Below are 20,555 nucleotides of genomic sequence, written 5' to 3' on the forward strand. Positions count from 1 at the left end.
CAAACCGACGTTTTCAGTTGAGAGAATTGCTATCTGTTTGAATAAATTACTTGGAAAGACGGATGACAAGTCAGCATCCCATCCTTGTATAATTGCATGTGCAATTATGTGCAGCATTGCTGATGGTGTGGTTGGATGTGATACGCATGAAGGCGTAGTGAGATGGTCAGAAAACTCAATCATTCGAGTATCCGTTTCCCTTTGATTCCAAACGACTGGCCATCGAAACAGTGGGTGGGATGGTAGCAGAGATCTCTCATACACATTCCTGCAGAGACGTAGAGAATGGAAGAGCTACTCTAAAGCAAAGTTTATTTTCTCACTTATTTTATCAAAAAACCTTATTGAGTACCTACTATATGCACACATTTGTTGTCAGTGCTGTTCCTTCATCAGAATTCATTCCTCCTTGCTAAAAGCCTCATTTCCCCTCCCTTCCCACAGCCCCAGCAGATACCCACGGTCCTTAGGTTACTGAAAAAATTTAGATCTTTCCCTCATCAAACCCAAGTCCTATATCTCCTTCCTGGAAGGCCCTGCTAAAGTGGAGTTTTATTTGTAATAACCTTTTTATCATAAAAAATAAACTTCAAGATGGAAAAAATATTTTAGAGAAAAAAGATTATATCATGAGCATTTCCTCATGATATACGGCATACTTGTAAACATTTTAGTGGGTGGGTATTATTTTATTGTAGGCTTCAATTTCCTAACACTTACCCAATTGTTGAATATTTAAAATATTTTTCCCTATTATAAATAATGCCAAAATGGACATCTCTGTTCTTCCAACTTGGTTCATAATTTAGATTTATTTTCTTAGGGTAGAATTACTAAGTCATTGTTTATGAACATGTGTTAAGGTCCTTAATATAAATTGCCCAGTCTTTTCAGGCGATCTGTTGCAACTTACAGTTTCATTAAGCGTCTACGTAGTGCTCCTATTATGGCACCCTTACCCTCATTGAGCACTAAAATCTTTCAGAATCTTCACTGATTTTTTTTTTTAATTTTAATTTTTCATTTTTGAGACGGAGTCTTCCTCTGTTGCCCAGGTTGGAGTGCTGACGCGATCTCGGCTCACTGCAATCTCCACCTCCCGGGTTCGAGAGATTCTCCTGCCTCAGCCTTCCAAGTAGCTGGGATAACAGGTGCCCGCCACTACGCACAGCTAATTTTTTTGTATTTTTAGTAGAGACTGGGTTTCACCATGTTGGCCAGGCTGGTCTCGAACTCCTGACCTCGTGATACGCCCACCTCAGCCTCCCAAAGTGCTGGGATTACAGGCATGAGCCACCGCGCCCGGCCATTTTTCTTATTACTAGTGAGAATGGACATTTTTCACATACTTATTAGACATTTTTTCGTTTCTCTTTCATGAATTATCTGTGTATGTTCTTTACTCAGACTTCTATTGGGGTTTTTGTGTTTTTCTTATTCACATGTATGAACTTAGTGAATTAAGAAGGTTGACCATTTGTCTTTAATATTTATTCATTGTGTTTAGGCTAAAATCCCTCCAAGAATATTATTTGTAATCATATTATCACTTACAGAAGATAACTTGTTTTTTTTCAGTGAGATGAGCTTATATAATTTTATATAGGAGATGATTTTCAATGTTTAAAAATTAAGAATACATTTCTTAAAGCTAAGTACAGAAAACATCTATTCCAGAAGCTTAAAACAAGGGAGAGTATATAAATTGCAAGAGACCTTGGTACTACCAGTCACTACTTCTGTATTGCTATAGCCATTGTGTTCTTATTGCACTTAATGCGATAGCTCCTCTGGGGTACTCATTACAAATACGTGAGATCTATGCCCAGACTAAGCACCTGAAACAGGTAATGAGCTGCTTTGGAATGTACTGGATTCCAGTTGAAATTCTAGTAATCCCTCATTCCCATACTTTAGTTTTCCTTACCTCTAGAGCCCCTGAACAGTAGCTCATACGTTCTCCTTTTCGTTTTAGACAATTCCTCCTCGCTTCAGGAAGATGAAGAAGTAGAAATGGAGGCCATCAGCTGGCAGGCCAGCAGTCCGGCCATGAATGGGCACCCTGCCCCTCCAATGACCTCTGCTCGTTTTCCCAGCTGGGTCACCTTTGATGACAATGAAGTCAGCTGCCCTTTAGCACCAATCACCTCTCCTCTGAAGCCAAATACTCCACTAAGTGCATCTGTGATCCCAGATGTACCTTATAATTCAATGGGATCATTTAAGAAGAGGGACCGTCCCAAGAGCACTTTGATGAACTTCTCCAAAGTTCAGAAGCTGGACATTTCCTCTTTAAACCGCACGCCTTCTGTAGCTGAGGCTCCACCTTGGAGGGCAACCAACCCTTTCCTGAATGAGACTCTGCAGGATGTACAGCCCTCCCCTATCAACCCTTTCAGTGCTTTCTTTGAGGAACAGGAGAGGCGCTCCCAAAACAGTTCCATTTCCAGTACCACGGGCAAAAGCCAAAGAGATTCCCTCATTGTCATCTACCAGGATGCCATCAGTTTTGATGATTCAAGCAAAACCCAGTCACACTCTGATGCTGTTGAAAAACTCAAACAACTCCAAATTGATGACCCTGATCACTTCGGCAGTGCAACTCTACCTGATGATGACCCGATAGCCTGGATTGAGCTAGATGCTCACCCGCCTGGATCAGCATGGTCCCAGCCCCGTGACGGGTGGCCAATGATGTTGAGGATCCCTGAGAAGAAAAACATCATGTCCTCCAGGCACTGGGGACCGATCTACGTCAAACTGACAGATGCTGGTTACCTGCAGCTGTATTATGAGCAGGGCCTAGAAAAACCGTTCCGTGAGTTCAAGCTGGAGATCTGTCACGAGATTTCAGAACCCCGGCTTCAAAACTATGATGAGAATGGCAGAATCCACAGCTTGCGGATAGACCGTGTCACCTATAAGGAGAAGAAGAAATACCAGCCCAAACCTGCTGTGGCCCACACAGCAGAGAGGGAACAGGTGATTAAGCTGGGCACCACCAATTACGATGACTTCCTGAGTTTCATCCATGCAGTTCAGGACCGTCTCATGGATCTGCCAGTGTTGTCAATGGATTTGAGCACAGTTGGCCTGAACTACCTTGAAGAGGAGATTACAGTGGATGTCAGAGATGAATTCTCTGGCACTGTGAGCAAAGGAGACAACCAGATTCTCCAGCACCATGTCTTGACGCGGATCCACATCCTGAGTTTCCTGTCTGGGCTCGCAGAGTGCCGCCTGGGCCTCAATGATGTCCTCGTCAAAGGGAATGAAATAGTTTTGAGGCAGGACATCATGCCCACCACCACCACAAAGTGGATCAAGCTTCATGAGTGCCGTTTCCACGGGTGTGTGGATGAGGATGTATTCCACAACTCGCGGGTCATTCTGTTCAACCCTTTGGATGCGTGCCGGTTTGAGCTAATGCGGTTCAGGACAGTGTTTGCTGAGAAGACCTTGCCTTTCACACTCAGGACAGCCGCAAGCGTCAATGGGGCAGAGGTGGAGGTGCAGAGCTGGCTGAGGATGTCAACTGGCTTCTCCTCCAATCGTGACCCCCTCACTCAGGTTCCCTGTGAGAATGTGATGATCCGTTACCCTGTGCCCAGTGAGTGGGTGAAAAACTTCCGCAGGGAAAGTGTCCTGGGGGAAAAGTCTTTGAAAGCCAAAGTGAACCGGGGGGCAAGTTTTGGCTCCACTAGTGTTTCTGGCTCTGAGCCTGTCATGAGAGTAACGCTGGGAACTGCCAAGTATGAGCATGCCTTCAACTCCATTGTGTGGAGGATAAACCGACTGCCCGACAAAAACTCAGGTGGGTGGTGGTTCCTCTTCTGTGAAAACAAACATACAGTTGTAAAAAAGCTGAGCTCAAAGTTCCACATCCTGTATGAAGTGCTTGTTTTTACTGTGTGATGGGAGTGGTGATGGAGGGGGAGTGGGACCAGAAAAGTAAAAATAATTGAGCAAGGTAAGTAATGCGTAGAGTGTCCCAGTTCACTCTGTCTTTTCACCCCCTCATTATCACACATCTTCCATAAAACTAGGGATTCTTCTTCTCAGCTGAGCTGCTAAGCAGCTCTTCAGGGCAGCTTCTGAATTTCTATTCTTTGGGGACTCATTAACGTATTAGCTGTGGTGCTGGAAGTGATTCATTTCTAGATGGCTTCTGAAGACACATCTTTCTCACACTGCCCTCGATGTAGGTAAAAGGGCCAGTTTATGGCCAGTCATGGACAATACACTGAGAGGTTAATTTTATGACTCCAGCTACCCCGTGCAAGGCCTGTCAGTCATAATATCTCAAGTTCAGAGTTTGGCTCTGGGACTGGGGGATGGGAAAGAAAAGTGGCCTTCAATCAGACTGAAGATCCAGCTAGGACATGAATTTCTAAAAGGGCCAGAATTCTAGCAGACAAAATATAAAGAAAAGAATGTTTTATTTAGACAGACAAACAAACAAAAAATGCTTACCAGCCCGAGCTGGGCTGCTCACAGCTATCAGGGATGCTTTTGTGCTTGAGTGAATGCAGAAGGCAATTACTTCCCCCATGGGTCCAGTGAGATTTAGTGAAATGACAAAGTGAGGGAGCAGTCAAACCAGCACTAATACATGTATTTCTTCGAGTATGTCTGGGTGACCCCAGTGGTAGGCAGCAAGCCCATGATCTTGTAAGCCTTTAAATCCCTTCTTTTCTTGTTTAGAATACATTTTGCCCATCTGTTAACAAAAGTGGATATGCTAGCTGAGCAAAAAGAATAAGGTTTGGAAAAACTCTTGATTCAAATGGCTTTCTCTTATGTGGCAATCCTTTCTTCCATTCTCACTATAAATCCTAGCAGTGTGTTCAGAGTCTTCCTGTCCCGCTCTGAGTGTGAAGTGGCAGTATTATTATATCCTAAGTGTAAAGCAATGTGATGGCAGACGGCAATGTGATCTGGCCAGCTCCCCAGGCAATCCAGGGAATGGACACACACCAGGGCGTTCTGTATCAGACACTGGGTGTAGCTGTGCAAACTGAAGAGACAATTGGACCTCTGTGTTTGAGGCTGGATTTCTAAACTGACAGAATTTTTAAAACCAAGCGTTCCTCTCTGTGCCTGCTTATTCATTTCCCCTGAACTCAGCACTGTCTTCTGCTGGCGGCAGCACTGTAACTTCTACCTTATCCACGGGGCGCCTCTGACCTGACAGAGGAAGAGAGAAGACCCGGACCTCTCCTCTGACATGGAAGCCCTTGGAAAGAGACAACCATGGAATTACCGCGTTTTCAAGCTGGAAGGGACCTTGGGGATAACTCAGGTTATTTATAGATGAGAAAATTAAGGTCGGGAAGGTGATGTGACGCATCTAGAGAGTCATGCAGTCACATCCAGGGTCCTTTTCTCAATCTGTCACCGGTGTCTCCTGATAGATGGAGCCAAATAGACACAAATATTGAAATAATTTCCACCAGAAGAACAGATATTTGCAGTTTTTCCAATGAGTACAAACGTATCTATTTGTTTCAAAGGGATTTCTCCCAAACATTTAAAAGTACTGCATAAAGGTTTTTTTAAATTATTATTATAAGTAACAAAGACTTACTGGCTACCTTAAGCAACAAAACAAATTATTGGATGGGATAGCTCAGAGACCTGAGGAAAAGACTGATCCGGAAGACTTTACAAAGACAGCAGTAGAGTAGCTCTGGTCATAGAGACTAATGGATATCTCCTCAGCGTGTAGCCTTAGGACAGATCATCACAGACTATTTTTTGTTTTTTGTTTGTTTGTTTGTTTTGTTTTGTTTTGTTTTAAATGAAGTCTCACCGTGTCACCCAGGCTGGAGTGCAGTGGCGCGATCTCGGCTCACTGCAACTTCCACCTCCTGGGTTCAAGCGATTCTCCTGCATCAGCCTCCTGAGTAGCTAAATTTTTGTATTTTAAGTAGAGGCAGGGTTTCACCATGTTAGCCAGGCTGGTCTTGAACTCCTGACCTCAGGTGATCTGCCTGCCTCCTACTCCCAAAGTGCTAGGATTACAGGCCTAAGGCACCGCCCCCGGCCCTATTTTTTTGTTCTTTTGCAGCTTGGCTCAAGAGACTAGGGGAGAGGAGTGTGTTTTGACTGACATGACCACCAAGACAACATGTAGCCTTGGGGAAGATTATTTCCCAAAAGGAGAGAAAGACAAAGACTGCTACCAGAAAAGAGGGAGGATGGATACAGGACAGGGAAAAAGCACAACCAGGCCTTCAGCAAACACTCTCCTTAATGATTCCCAGTGGAGAGTGTTCTGTTGGCTCAAGGGCGAGTAAACGCAGCTTATATGCTGTTTTACATATCTGTTTCCAGATTGTGGAACCTCGTTTGTGGAAGATTTTTGAAATATAGCACAGCATAAGGATATCTGTTGATGTTTCTTACTTAAATCCTCACAGCCTTGCCCCATTACTGCTTTCGCTGTCATGGTTATATAACAATATTTTCAATAGTGAAACCCCAAAAAGAGGCTTCTTCTACTTCTCTGGTCAGTGGGATGTTTTCCATACCCGTTCGGGAAATGGACAGCACCCTTTTTGGAAACTTGCGGTGTATAGGATCTGAATTCCAGGCAGAATGGAAGTTGTCACCCACTGCTGGTATTCAGTGTGCCCAGCTCCTGCCCTCCTTGGCAGTGTTCATCCGGGAGCCCAGAGAATTGATGGTTATCTTTTAGTAATAGCCCTTTCCTGGGCTCGTCTGTCTAGGTATTCAGACAGCCCTGGGAAGATGCTTTGTACAGGTTATTTTTTATAATCCTTAACCTTCTTTAAGGAAGCTGGGGCTCAGCTGAAGTCAAAGGCCCGGCTGGCTGGAAGCCTACCTCTCCTCACACGTTCCTGCCTGCCGTGGCCCTGCATTCCCAGGCCCCAGTGGGCAGGGCAGTCAGAGCCCAGGCAACAGAGGCCAGCAGGTCATTACCCTTGTGTTGCTGGCATCCCTAGCCTATAGCCACAGCAGGCTTGTCCCATTCCCAGCCACCAAGAGACCAAGCAGCCACCTTTGAATTCCAACGTGACTCCCGCTGGTGGAGCCCAGCCTGGCCCAGCCCAGCCACATAGGTGGGCAGCTCCCCTCTCTGAGCTCTCCAAGGACCCCGCCCACCCTCATCCCAAGAGTTTTTCTTTCTTTGTTTTTTTGTTTGAGATGGAGTCTCTGTCACCCAGCCTGGAGTGCAGTGGCACGATCTTGGCTCACTGCAAGCTCCGCCTCCCGGGTTCACTCCATTCTCCTGCCTCAGCCTCCCTTGTAGCTGGGACTGCAGGCACCCGCCACCACGCGTGGCTAATTTTTTTGTATTTTTAGTAGAGACGGGGTTTCACCATCTTAGCCAGGATGGTCTCGACCTCCTGACCTCGTGATCTGCCCGCCTCAGCCTCCCAAAGTGCTGGGAGTTTTTCTTCATCTTAGAAGGCACCAACATAAGTCGTGCTGCTTCCACAGATCATCGCCAGGAAATGAAACATTCTGTCCTGCATACGTGGCTTTCTTTGCAGGAACCCCCCGTTCTCATTAGACCTGGTAGAGGGAAAACAGTCCCAATATGATCATCCTTGTATGGGAAATTTTAAACATCTGAATTTTGTGTTGAATTTTCTCAACCTCATCAAGGACAATGACAGTATGTGTGGACTTATTTAATGCATTACTATGAATTAAACCACAATAGCTTTCAAAATTGAACTTCCTTAACTGTCTACCACCCTCACCCATCTGAGAGCTGATGCTAGGATTCTAGGAAAGAATGCTGCTTTCAGAATTTGCTGTGAATACACTTTGGTGGAGTAAAAGGAGGGAATCAGTTGGGTAGAAAGGAAAGATTTCTCCATATTCCAACAATGTGCAAAATAAGTGTAATTAGATTAAAAGAGTTGTCCAAGTTGCTATTAAATTAAGAGATGCTTCTGTATACTTGGTTGTGATCTAATTTCACAGCAATATATTGAGAAGAATTTAGGACATAGTTTGAAGGCAGAGTCATCTCTGAATCTTATTTCCAGCTCTACCACTTAATGGCTGTGTGACCTCGGGCAATTTACTTAACCCTCTCAGAGAAACCTAATTTTTCTCATCTATAAAATAGGGTTATTAATATCTAGTTCATTCAGAATGAAATGAGATAATGCTTTTAAGGGCTTAGCGCAGTATCTGGCCTGTAATAAAATGTCCCATAAATGATAGCTGTATCATTACATCTGTGGCACACAATTTAAAAACATTGAATGGATTCATTTTCAAGTAATTTAATTTTTACTGTTATATGTATCTTACTTAAATTCTTTTCCTAAAATTAGTGCACATTTTTCAATTTTCCAAAGCTTTACTCTTTAGAAATAACCACTGAAATATGTTATGTCTGTGAAACAGAGCAAAACAAATAACTTCACTATCTAATGTTTTCCTTGGAGAGCGGGTGTGTATGTCCTCACTCTCTGAGATTGAAAAGTCCTGGCCAGACCAATAAAGAACATAGGAATTGTTTGTTTGTGGAAACTGGGATAACTAAGGGGCTGTTTCAGTTACATAATTAAGGCAAGGCCATTTCATGTTGTTTATCTATAGCTAGTTGCAATATGGGGGTTCTTACAGCTCAATCCCCCTCTACCCCTGTCACCCTGCAAACTTGGTCTTGTGTTTTGGGGACCATGAGGTTATGACTCAGACAAAGTGGTTAAGAACACTCTGGGGTCAGACTGCTAGGTTCAGTTTTGTTTTTTTTTTTTGAGACAGAGTTTCGCTCTGTCCCCCAGGCTGGAGTGCAGTGGCGCAATCTCGGCTCACTGCAAGCTCTGCCTCCCGGGTTCATGCCATTCTCCTGCCTCAGCCTCCTGAGTAGCTGGGACTACAGGCACCTGCCAGCACGCCCGCCTAATTTTTTGTATTTTTAGTAGAGACGGGGTTTCACCTTGTTGGCCAGGATGGTCTCAATCTCCTGACCTTGTGATCCGCCCACCTCGGCCTCCTGCTAGTTTCAGTTTTTAGCTTTGCCACTTTCTAGCTGTGACTGTGGGTAGCTCATTTTACCTCCCTAAGCCTTACCTTCCTCAACTATAAAACGAAGGTAACATTCTGACCTCAAAGGATCCTAATGAAGACTCAAAGAGAGAATCTGTGTAAAGGATTTAACATTGAGGCCAGGCGCGGTGGTTCATGCCTGTAATCCCAGCACTTTGGGAGGCCCAGGAGGGAGGATCACAAGGTCAGGAGATCAAGACCATCATGGCTAACATGGTGAAACCCCGTCTCTACTAAAAATACAAAAAATTAGCTGGGCATGGTGGCAGGTGCCTGTAGTCCCAGCTACTCGGGAGGCTGAAGCAGGAGAATGGCGTGAACCCAGGAGGCGGAGGTTGCAGGTGAGCCAAGATCGCGCCACTGCACTCCAGCCTGGGTGACAGAGTGAGACTCCGTCTCCAAAAAAAAAGATTTAACATCGAACGAGTCATAGGATGCTTCAATGCTTCCTATACAGCAGATGAATGACAGTGGTGTTTTCAGTGGTTATGGTCATAGAACTAAGCTCTGACTCTTTTTCCTCAAAAATCTCAATAACAATTCTCGAGTGAAATCAAATCGAAGTTTGCCATCACGAGTATAGTGGAATTACCCATAGATGTATAGAATTAAGGAGCAGCAAGGGACTGTGCCTGGCATTGTCCAGTCCACCATGTTGTACTGTTTCCTCGTACCCTAATCTCCCCACTTTACAGAGGAGGAATTGAGGCCTGGAGACTCTAAAGGACTTGAGGGCAGAAGCTCTGCTGCTTGGTAGGGGAGCTGGAAGTCCAACCCAGGTGTTCTGCTGGTTGGTGTTTTGCCCAGTGTTCCATATGCCTCGCTAATATCTGTGTGCTATTTATAAAGTCTGTCATTTACATATATCATTCACGCACAAAAGCGTGCCAAAAGCATTTTGAAACTATGAAATGCTATTAAGAAAATCAGTTCATTCGTCAAAGGAAAGCAATGATTTGCTCCAGGAAGCTGTCATTGATACTTTATTAGGTGCCAAGTGCTGATCCCTTCTATTCCATTCTTTACATCCTTACCCCTTATTTCTTAGTGTTTGGGCTGTGTTCACATCTCACTCTCACCCGAGCAGGCAGGATGGCCCCTGTTTCTCAGGCCTTGGGTTTTATTGTTGGGATACCAGGCTGCTAGAATCCGATGGAGTTATATCAAGGGGCTGAGGCACACAGAGCGTGAATTCTGCTGAGCCGGGCGGATCCTATTGCTCAACACTGGACCCGCTGAAAGCCTGCCAGGTGCTGAGCCCACAGGCCTCCTTTATTACTGAAGTGGCTCCTTTGGCTGCTCCTTCCACTTTCTCCCCAAATAATCTGATCTCTCGATTGTCTTTCTTTCATAGCTTCCGGTCACCCACACTGTTTCTTTTGCCACCTTGAACTCGGCTCTGACCGGGAAGTGCCTTCCAGATTTGCCAATCGTGTGAATGTCGAGTTCAGCATGCCCACAACTTCTGCCTCCAAGGCCAGCGTGAGATCTATCTCCGTGGAAGACAAGACTGATGTCAGGAAGTGGGTCAATTATTCTGCACACTACAGCTACCAGGTAGCCTTGGGAAGCATCTGGCTAATGCTTCCAAGTCCATTTGTTCACCCCACTACCCTCCCTCTCTTACTCCTTTAGCCATGCTTCCTGTGTGCTCGCCTCGTAACCTCTTACTGCCTTAGAGAAAGTTCCCCCTACATAGCTGTGGATGCGTCTGCTCTGATTTAAATGCATCATCTGGCTAGTGGATGAGAGAAAGGTTGGAAAAAAATAAAGAGGCTCATCAAAGAGAATATAATGTCTTTCTGTCATTATGAGCAATGACAACAAAAAGAATAATGGGGGCCGGGCACAGTGGCTCACACCTGTAATCCCAGCACTTTGGGAAGTGGAGGTGGGCCGATTACTTGAGTTCAGGAGTTCAAGACCAGCCTGGCCAACATGTAAAAGTAAAAAGTACAAAAATTAGCCGGGCATGGTGGCATGTGCGTGTAGTCCAGCTACTCAGGAGGCTGAGGCGGGAGGATCACTTGAGTCAGAGAGGTTGAGGCTGCAGTGAGCCGTGATTGCACCACTGTACTCCAACCCGAGTGACAGAGCCAGACTGTGTCTCAAAAAAAGAAAAAGGATAATGGGGTAAAGTTATTATTCATTTGCGATATAATTGATGTTACCGAGTAGTGAGCTTGGAAGTAGAGGAGAGAAAGCGCTATCCCAAAGCATATGTTTCAGTTAGAGTTGATGAAGTGGACCTGAACGAAGTTAGGACACGTATGACCGGGGTACTGGGCTGTAACAGGACAAAACTCAAAAGCCAAGCAAACATTTATAATAGTAACAGGATCAGGGCTGTGGAAGGAATCATGAAACTTAGAGTTTTCTGACATAAACAGAAAGCGATACATTCCTGGGGAGTTAGAAATTCAATAGGCGATTAAATGCCGATTGGAAAGGGAGTTTGTTAAAGAAGGATTTTGCAAAGTGGTTTTCTATTTATAATAATATCCTTGGATTTATATGGTGATTTATTGTTCCTCTAAATGTTTCCTTAGTTGTGTGGGCTAAAATATTTAACTACCAAAAGGAACAAACACCCCATCTTGTGGCGAGGAAAAAAATAGCACTTTCCTCAAACCTGACTCTTGAGTGTTGAATCATTACCCTGTATGTAGGTCAAACATCATAAATATCCAAAGTGGTGCTGAGAGGAGCAACTTGAACCCTGAACTCGAAGAACTCCTTGCCTGAGCTGTCAAAGATTTCCGTTGAGATGTATTACTTTCAAAGATTAATCTATTAATTTATTGATAACTACAGCGATAGTATGTTGCAAAAGATATGGTAGAACTGTAAACACTCCAGTATTTATCAGTTTGGAGGTTTTCTAAAGAGAGAAAGTATTGGAGGTGGCCAGCTGCTGTGGCTCATCCCAGACCTTTGGGAGGCCAAGGCCGGTGGATCATTTGAGGTCAGGAATTCAAGACCAGCCTGGCCAACATGGTGAAACCCTGTCTCCACTAAAAATTCAAAAATTAGCCAGGCGTGGTGGTGCGTGCCTGTAATCTTAGCTACTCTAGAGGCTGAGGCAGGAGAATCACTTGAGCCTGGGAAGTGGAGGTTGTGGGTGAGCTGTGAGCCAAGATTGCACCGCTGCACTCTAGTTTGGGTAACAGAATGAGACCCTGTCTCAAAAAACAAACAAACAAACAAAAAAACAAGTATTGAGGGGGTGCAAACAGTCAATTACAAAGGAATTAATTCATTTGATAAATCTTTGTCGATTGCCCACTGTATTCCTACATTACTGCATAAAATATTAAACAAGATCCTGCCTGTCTTGTGGAGCCCATGGTATAGTAGAGCCAGACAGGTGTGCAAGGTACAGTGGAGATATTCACAGGGAGAAGTACCTGATTCTACTCAGTAAGTCAAAAATAGCTTCACAGAAGGGGTGACCTTTGACCAAATGTACAAGGCAAAGAATAAGAATTTTCCTGGTGGACCATGAGGGAAAGGGAATTACAGACCAATCAAAGAACATGTACAAAGAGAGAGACATGATATACTCAGGGCCAGTAGCTCCAATGTGGCTAAAACCCAAAACGTTAGCAAACTTACAAGAAATCTCAAAGCACCTATGGAGTTTTGGTTTATTTATTTATTTGCATGCTTTTCTCTTCTTTTTGATCTTTATCTCCAACTTCTATTCTTGGCAGGTGGAAATTGAGCAAAAAAAGAGTTTGAAGCCAGACTTTGAAGGAGATGAAATGGACAATCCCAAGGAGTGTGGAGTGCAGTGACAAAGCCTTGCGGGAAGGAATCCTAATCCCAGGGTCATGATAGGGTGTCTTCCTGAGTAGCTGAAGTTTCAGTCAATACCTGCTGTGGCCACTCCATGTTGGGAACAGTGTACCAGATCTTCCTGTTTGCAGTTACTTGTATTTTACCAGGAAACCATGAGAATGGTGGCTTGTGGAGAGGCTCTTGGATTCTGGTCATGCCTAAAGCACGTGGTTCACCTGACTGTTGGAGCTTACTGTATAATTAAGCCTCCTTGTCTTGTCTCTGCTTATCTCACAGCACTGGTATGTGGTTTGTTGTGACTGTTACAGTCAGGAAAAGAACCTCCCACATCAGTGTCAGCACGATTCCCTTCTGATGTGCATCTGTCACTCGCGTAAGTTTCCGGAAAAGGCAGTCTTGAGAAGTTAATTAAGCATCCATCTCTTTCACTCCGTCTAGAAAAGGCTCAGAAAAGGCGCAAAACAAATTTCCTCTTTGGGTCTTACTAGACCTTGTTGAGGTGTCTCCATTCTTTAAATGTTGAGTTTCCAAGACATTTCCCTTCTGGCTCTAGATTGTTTAGACTGGAACACTTTTTCCATCTCTCTAAGGTTTCAGTCACAGGATTTGCTATCCTGAGTCACAATAGACAATGGAAAAAGGCACAATAGGAGACTTTTTAATTCTGTGAATGGACCCACATTCTGCAAAATGGCTGTTGAGGGGAAGCCAAAATTAAGCTTAGTTTTCTTCATTCTGGAGAAAAGAGACATTAAATGTAAGATGATGTTCAGTTCAAGAGGTAGATTTAATCTCAGTGAATTCCCAAATTCACACTGAAAAATACAGTCCATTTCTGATTCCTGAAACAAATATCTATAATACCTCAGGCATTTGTAAGGGGTGTTTGGGAGTTCTTTTTATACCTCGTGACCAATAAACAGTTGCATGTCCCTTTAACCCAGACTTTATAGGAAATTTAAGCTGCAAAGATAATTTTTAAAGCTGTTTTAAAATTAAGCTTGAATGAGCTTTCCCCCAAAATTCAGAGTTTGATAATCACAGTATTGTAATGGATTGAAAAGGCATCTCTAGGATAGAGACAGGGAAAAGCCATATTTTTCTAATGTTGGGAACATTATATCCTGATTCCAAGAGTCAGAACACTCACTCCATCTTCCTTTTCTTCATCTGTTTCTGGGACACTTAATCTTTTCCTTCATCCATTCCTACTCACCTCTTCTTATTTGTATCTTGGTGTTTTCTCCCATGAAGAATAGAGTGGGGGGACAGAAAGCACACTTTGTCAGATTTGTAGATGATGCAGAAATGAACAATATCTCCAGTTTTTGGCTGATGGATTCAAGATTAATGTATTCAATGAACAATGATTGGATTCTAAATATGTATTGACACTGGGATATAGAAATAGTTACAGTATTATGAAATATCTGAACTAAGACTGAAAGTAAAAGAATGATTGAATAGGCATTAATGAGAAACCCTATATTCTGGGTTTTTTAAATGCAAAGTACAGAGTGGAGTGTGTATTTATGGATGTGTGTGGTGTTGATGGGAAGGAATAGTGTTAGGAAGACCTGGTTTCACAGTACTTTATAGAGAAATATTTCCTTACAGAAATGGAGGTTCAGTGTTGACTCAGAAATACATCATGGCTATTCACAAAGCTAATGTGTTCAGCTGGTGTTAATAAAAGCCTTGCATGCTTTCATTAACCCTCCCTCTAGTCCATATCTAAATGGAGGGTTGACTTCAATTATGGGTATCATATTTTAAGACAGACATTAATAAGTTGATTGTGTCCACAGGCAGGTGACCAGGGTTGTAAAGGGTCTGATGATACAAGAACAAAGGGATAGCTTCCCTGAAGGAACAGAAGGTATAGCTGGAAAGGGAGTGCAGACAAGGAGGGAATGATATAATAGCTGCCTCGAAATTTCTGTTGAGCTATAAAAAGGAAGAGGAATTAGACTTATTCTGTGTAGCTTCAAAGGGCAAAAATAAGAACAAAGAGGAACTTCACAGATGACAAATGTTTGCTTCAATATAAGGAAGAATTTTCTAATAAGAGTTGTTCTAAAGAGGAATAGACTCAAGTTAGCAAAATTTTCTGTTCCTGTGAATGCCCAATGGTTAAAATAACCACCTATCCCACGTGCTGTGAAAGGCAATCTTACATTGGATTTGCTCTATATGTCTACCAAGATTCCTTCTAAATATAGGTTTAGTCTCAATAGTAATAAGACTCTCTAACTTCATTTGTCTTTTTCTTCAGAAGTGGTTTTTCATGCTCTTTGAAATACAGTGGAGTTCCTTTGAGGTTTTTATCAAGGGATTTCAAAGCATATGTCTTCCCCTGTTGTACTAAAGGCTTTTGAGATTGATTCCTCATAGAACATCTAAATGGACTGGAGAGTTGGCAAGGGAAATGAAGCTCATCCCAGCACCTTCCTTAGTCACTAAGGCTTAGCACTCCGTCAAGATCTCTGCCTCATCTGCTAGCATCACATGTGGATTGCTTGTTGGAACTTATTTTCCCCCGCCATGGTAAATTCTCATTTCCGGTGTACATGCACCTGGACTTTTTTTTTTTTAACCAAGAGTTGGGAAAAATCCTTCTATGTTATCTATATTCTGCAAGCAAATTATTATTATTATTATTATTAAGACAGAGTTTTGCTCTTGTTGCCCAGGCTGGAGTGCAATGGTGCAATCTTGGTTCATTGCAACCTCTGCCTCCCGAGTTCAGGCAATTCTTCTGCCTCAGCCTCCTGAGAGTAGCTGGCGCCCATCACCATGCACCACTAATTTTTGTATTTTTAGTAGAGACAGGGTTTCACCATGTTGGCCAGGCTGCTCTCAAATGCCTGACCTCAGGTGATAAGCCTGCCTCAGTCTCCCAAAGCTCTGGGATTACAGGTGTGAGCCACCATACCGGACCCATAAATTGTTATTAATTTTTAAAAACCTAACATCTTAATTTCATCAAATTTGTTTTCCCTCTACTGTTTTTTAGGAAACTGATTATGGGTAGCATTTAGGGGCTTGGGGATTATAATACTATATATTTTTAGATGTAAGGAGTGTTTTACTAGTTTTAAATAACTTCTATAGAAAACACAAGTGGGCTATGTAATAGCCTACATAGAAAACAGTTGGGCAAATTACCAGTGGATGTGCAGATTCTACTTTTGCCACCCTGAACCTGGACTTTTATTTTCCTTTTGTGGTCACAATCTTTATCAATAATGTGAAAATAGTAAAAATGAATTCATTTTACCAGTATATAGTATTACTCTTAGAACATAAATTCGATATCACATGGTATCAAGAGCTGTGCTTTCTTTTGAGTCTAGGGCCTGCTTTTTGACTTTATAGCAAAAAGATAAGAAATGTACTCATTTTGACATGTCAGACAAGACAATGTGAGGCACTTTGTGGGGATACCATTAGATCCCCCTTGCCTGCTCTTGCAGACATAGTACTAGTTATTCCTTATCAAAAGTTTGCGTTTCATTCATATTAAATATTATCTGGACAGTTTCATTTTTTTCTATTTGGCTCTTCCCTTAGGACTGTGCCTTCTTGCATTATTGGCAGGGTTCATAATCCTTGAGAACACTGTTTGATTTAAAATATTTTTTATTTGAAATGAGACTGATTTCTATTCAAATCCAGTGGCTGGGAGTAAGAGTTTATTTCCCTAGAAACTTATGTTTCTGAGAAATGGGATCCATGAAAGCAAGGAATGTATATAATTTTTTGTGTTTCCAACACCTAGCACAAAGCTTGGAATGTAATAGGGTTCAGCCACCTTAAATGCTTGCCAATAGGGCAAACGTATCCTCATGAAATAAAAGAAAATGAGTATGTATTCAATAAATGTTGGCTGAAAGAATACTGACCCTGAGACTCTAAGGCTACTTAACCCTTATCATCAGCTACTCATAATAAAGCCAGCAAGCATGCTTTTATTTCCTGAAGGACTTAAATAATTTTCCTTTCCTTTTATTCCTGCCTCCAGAGTCGAGTAATAAAACCTGTCAGCACTTAGGCACTTAATATGCTGCTGAATTTGAACTACAATGTACCTCATTCACATTGAAAAACATTTTTGTGCCCAAAAGCATAGTAGCATAGATGCTGTCCATAGTCACGGTGATTGATTGCTTTGTTCCTGCAAGTCAAACAGATCTATGAGCCTGGGCCTTGCCCATTTCAATGGTCAGTAGGAAAAGAAAGCATTTGATAAGAGTGCACAACCAGTCTTCATGCACTAGGTCTTTGTTCTTCCAGCATTAACCACTGACCATTACTGTGCATTTGTCACCACAGTGAGATGGAGGTCTGAGATAGTAAGGTTGAAATTTGTGAGATAAAATCATGATTTCAGAAGTGATATATATTCCACCATAAGTTTAGTGGTGGGAAAACAGAATGAGCTGAAGTTTTTTCTTAAAAGCCTTGGGAATATTAAATTGGTTTAAGTAGGAAGCACTACCATCCAGCCTACTTATAGAAATTCTCCCAGTTGGAATGACAACTGTAAGTCTTCTAAAAACGAGGATTATATGTTAATTCCAGCATATCTAGACTTTAGTCAAGGATGGCCAATCTTTTGGCTTCCCTGGGCCACATAGGAAGAAGAATTGTCTTGGTTGGGCCACACATAAAATACACTAACACTAACAACAGCTGATGAGCTTTCAAAGCATGCCTAGTGTTTTTTTTCTTTTTTTTTCTTTTGAGACGGAGTCTCACTCTGTCACCCAGGCTAGAATGTAGTGGCACAATATTGGCTCACTGCAACCTCTGCCTCCCGGATTCAAGTGATTCTCCTGCCTCAACCTCCCGAGTAGCTGGGACTACAGGCATGTACCACCACGCCTGGCTAAGTTTTATATTTTTAGTAGAGATGGGATTTCACCATGTTGGCCAGCTGGTCTTGAACTCCTGACCTCAGGTGATCCACCTGCCTCAGCCTTCCAGAGTGCTAAGATAACAGGCATGAGCTGCTGTGCCTGGCCAAAATAGCATGTTTTAAGAAAGTTTATGAATTTGTCATGGGCCACATTCAAAACCGTCATGGGCCAAGGGTTGGACAAGCTAGCCTTAGGTCATGTCCAGAATGCAATTTAACAGGAATTTCAAACAAAACTAACAAAAAATTAAATCCACAAAAAAATATCATTTGGTAAATGCATTGTCCACACACTTTACTACCAAGTCCCATTCGAACCATGACAATTCTTTACATAAAATGAGAAGATTCTCACCAAGTTCCTAAAGATGATTTCTAAACATTACCAACGTCTAAGTGCTAATTCCCCACAAATCACCATTTCTTATCTTTTTAAAATGAGACTGGCTTTAGATATCATGACTCATATTTATGTGTTTAAGGAATTAAAGGAGAAGGAGATGTATAAGGCAACCACAGATGTAGAGAGCAAATGTACATGTTAGTAATATTCTCCCATGTATTAACTAAAACAAGAACGTGAGATTTTTACATTTCTTCTAGTGTGCCTTAGCAAATCTGCTGGAGAAAGTCTAGTTGCTTTAAGAATTGAAAAAAAAATGTCTCTCTACTTGGCAATTGGAAGCCTGTAAAGGCAGAAACTATCCATAGTAATAAGTTTGGTAGTGCCTGGAGAAAGGCAAATGATCATTGGATGTAACAAAAGCTATTAAGAGAACAGACTAAAAAAATAATTTCAATATGAAAAAGTAAAATCTAGAGAGATGACAAATCAGCATTGGGTACCAAGCCTCAAAATACTTGAACTAGAAGCCATCTGTTAAAGTTAAAAGTAAGAAGCTCTAGGAAAAAATAAAGATTGCATAGTAAAAAGGGATAGACGGCAGGATTAATTCAAGTCAACAAATATTTATCAAGTGTCTACTCTGGTCAGGTGCTATGTTAGCAGCCAGCTTCTCTAAAAGGAGGAAAGGCTAGATACGAGGACATTGAGGATTGTTTATATAAAGTCACTCATAGGCATGCCAAATGGATTTATTAAGGGGAAATTGGGGTTTCTGTGAATCTTTAAAGGACATAGCCATGGAGACAATCACTATGTTAAGTAAGTTGCTGTTTTCCCAATTGGGCTTCAGTTACCTGAGACAAAAAAGTGAGGAAGTTGGATTAATTGTTTCTTCAAGTCCTTTCCAGCTCTAAAGTTATGGGTTATTTTACAAAATATCCGTTGGTGCCACCTTTCATGACTATTCCTATGTTTATAAGAACCAAGAAATTTAAATTTTGAAGGTTGGAAAACTCAGCTGGTCCATCTTTTTCTTTTTCACATCTTTTTTTTTTTTTTTTTTTTTAAATAATTTCCCCAGACAACAGAAACAGACAACCTTCCAAATCCTCTATTTTGCAGTTGCCTTCCACACACAGATTTAAAAAGAGGATCAAAGAGGGTGGTGAAGATCAGGTGGAATGCGTCTTTGGAAGTTCCACCGGCATCATCCATCAGAACAATGGTGTGAGCATGAAGAGGCACAGACAGGTCTCCAAAATGGATGTTAGGATTTGGGTGCTACTTGACACAGAAGTAGGTCTAACCCTCCAGGTTCTGGGGATGCTAGGATAATCAATGAGGTATATATATATATATATATATATGTCATTTTGTATAAAATATTGTGAAAATTGAAGGAAGACACTCAGTAAACATCCTGGGACTAGTTGTAAGTTATGGCAAAACCAGATGAGAGAAAAGGGACAGTCCCCTCCTCATCCTCATTGTCTCTTAGTAACATCAAATTGTAGTTAAAAAAAAAAAAAAAAACCTATGTACAAGCTACAAAATAGCATCTCTTTTGTGGTATGTTTGAGTGTATAATTTTAGTTTCTTTTCTGGTTGTCCTTGTGGTAGTCAGATGTGTTGGACTGATTCCAGCTGGACAGAGTAAGGAATTCCAGCATCCTCTTCCTGTTTGCTTGTGTTCTCCCACAGATCAAACACTCAATTCTAGTTGGGGATGCCATCTAGCACAACACTGTGACTGAAGCCTCAAGCACTGTTGCGCCTCCTTGTGCTTTGGATCAGCAACCCCAGTGGTGTTCTACCAGAGCAGTTCAGGGAAAGCATATGTACAGTCAGGTCCCAACAGCAAACTGTTGGATGTGAGAGTTCTAAAGTATAGGGGTGAAGGAAGAGAAGGATATGAACTCCTCTGACCTTAAGCCAGCATTCATTTAACTTTTATATCTACTTGCCAAGAGAACCTGGAGAAAACTACCATATTCAAGAGATTAATCAAAATCAGTGGTCTAGCCAGGTGGTGACAGAGAAGCACCATTCCTCACCCTTCATTCTTGTAATGTCTGTAATAAATTTCAATGTGTCAGGATGAATGAACCCAAGATCCAGTGAATGATTCAGCTGATCCAAGCCTTGCATTTTCCATCACTCATCATCCATCCTCATTCAGTGTAACCTCTTGCACTATTGTGGCTAATTTTATGTAAAACCAGTTTTTTTTTTTAATATGTGCCTATGTAATAAAGTCTACACACTGGCTATCTCTGTAGAGGTGAGGTTTTGTTTTTAGTTGTTCTACTGATTATGTCCTTTTTTGAGCTATGAAAATGAATTATTAATAAATTTTTGAACAAAGTGTCACTATGCCAAATTTAATGAGGTCAGACATATGAAGAGTAATGCTTATTAATATAAGGCCTGTCACCCAGCTTATATGGT

The 20,555-nt window shown here is 42.1% G+C and overlaps 1 protein-coding gene across 4 annotated transcripts in view; it reads left to right on the plus strand.

The window, feature by feature from the left end:
- STON2 (stonin 2) overlaps positions 1-20,385 on the plus strand; it is a 175,750-nt gene extending 155,365 nt beyond the window's left edge. For 3 of the 4 annotated variants that reach the window (XM_050798639.1, XM_050798638.1, XM_050798640.1), the window contains 3 exons: positions 1,976-3,814; positions 10,394-10,596; positions 12,753-20,385. In XM_050798639.1, the coding sequence (XP_050654596.1) occupies positions 1,976-3,814; positions 10,394-10,596; positions 12,753-12,836 (2,126 nt within the window). In that variant the 3' untranslated portion in view covers positions 12,837-20,385. The remainder of the gene's footprint in view (positions 1-1,975; positions 3,815-10,393; positions 10,597-12,752) is intronic. The other variant, XM_050798641.1, reaches the window with a different exon arrangement.
- Positions 20,386-20,555: the final 170 nt, after the last annotated feature.

Source organism: Macaca thibetana, chromosome 7, assembly GCF_024542745.1.
Source record: "Macaca thibetana thibetana isolate TM-01 chromosome 7, ASM2454274v1, whole genome shotgun sequence".
In the NCBI taxonomy this organism is placed as follows: Eukaryota; Metazoa; Chordata; class Mammalia; order Primates; family Cercopithecidae; genus Macaca; species Macaca thibetana.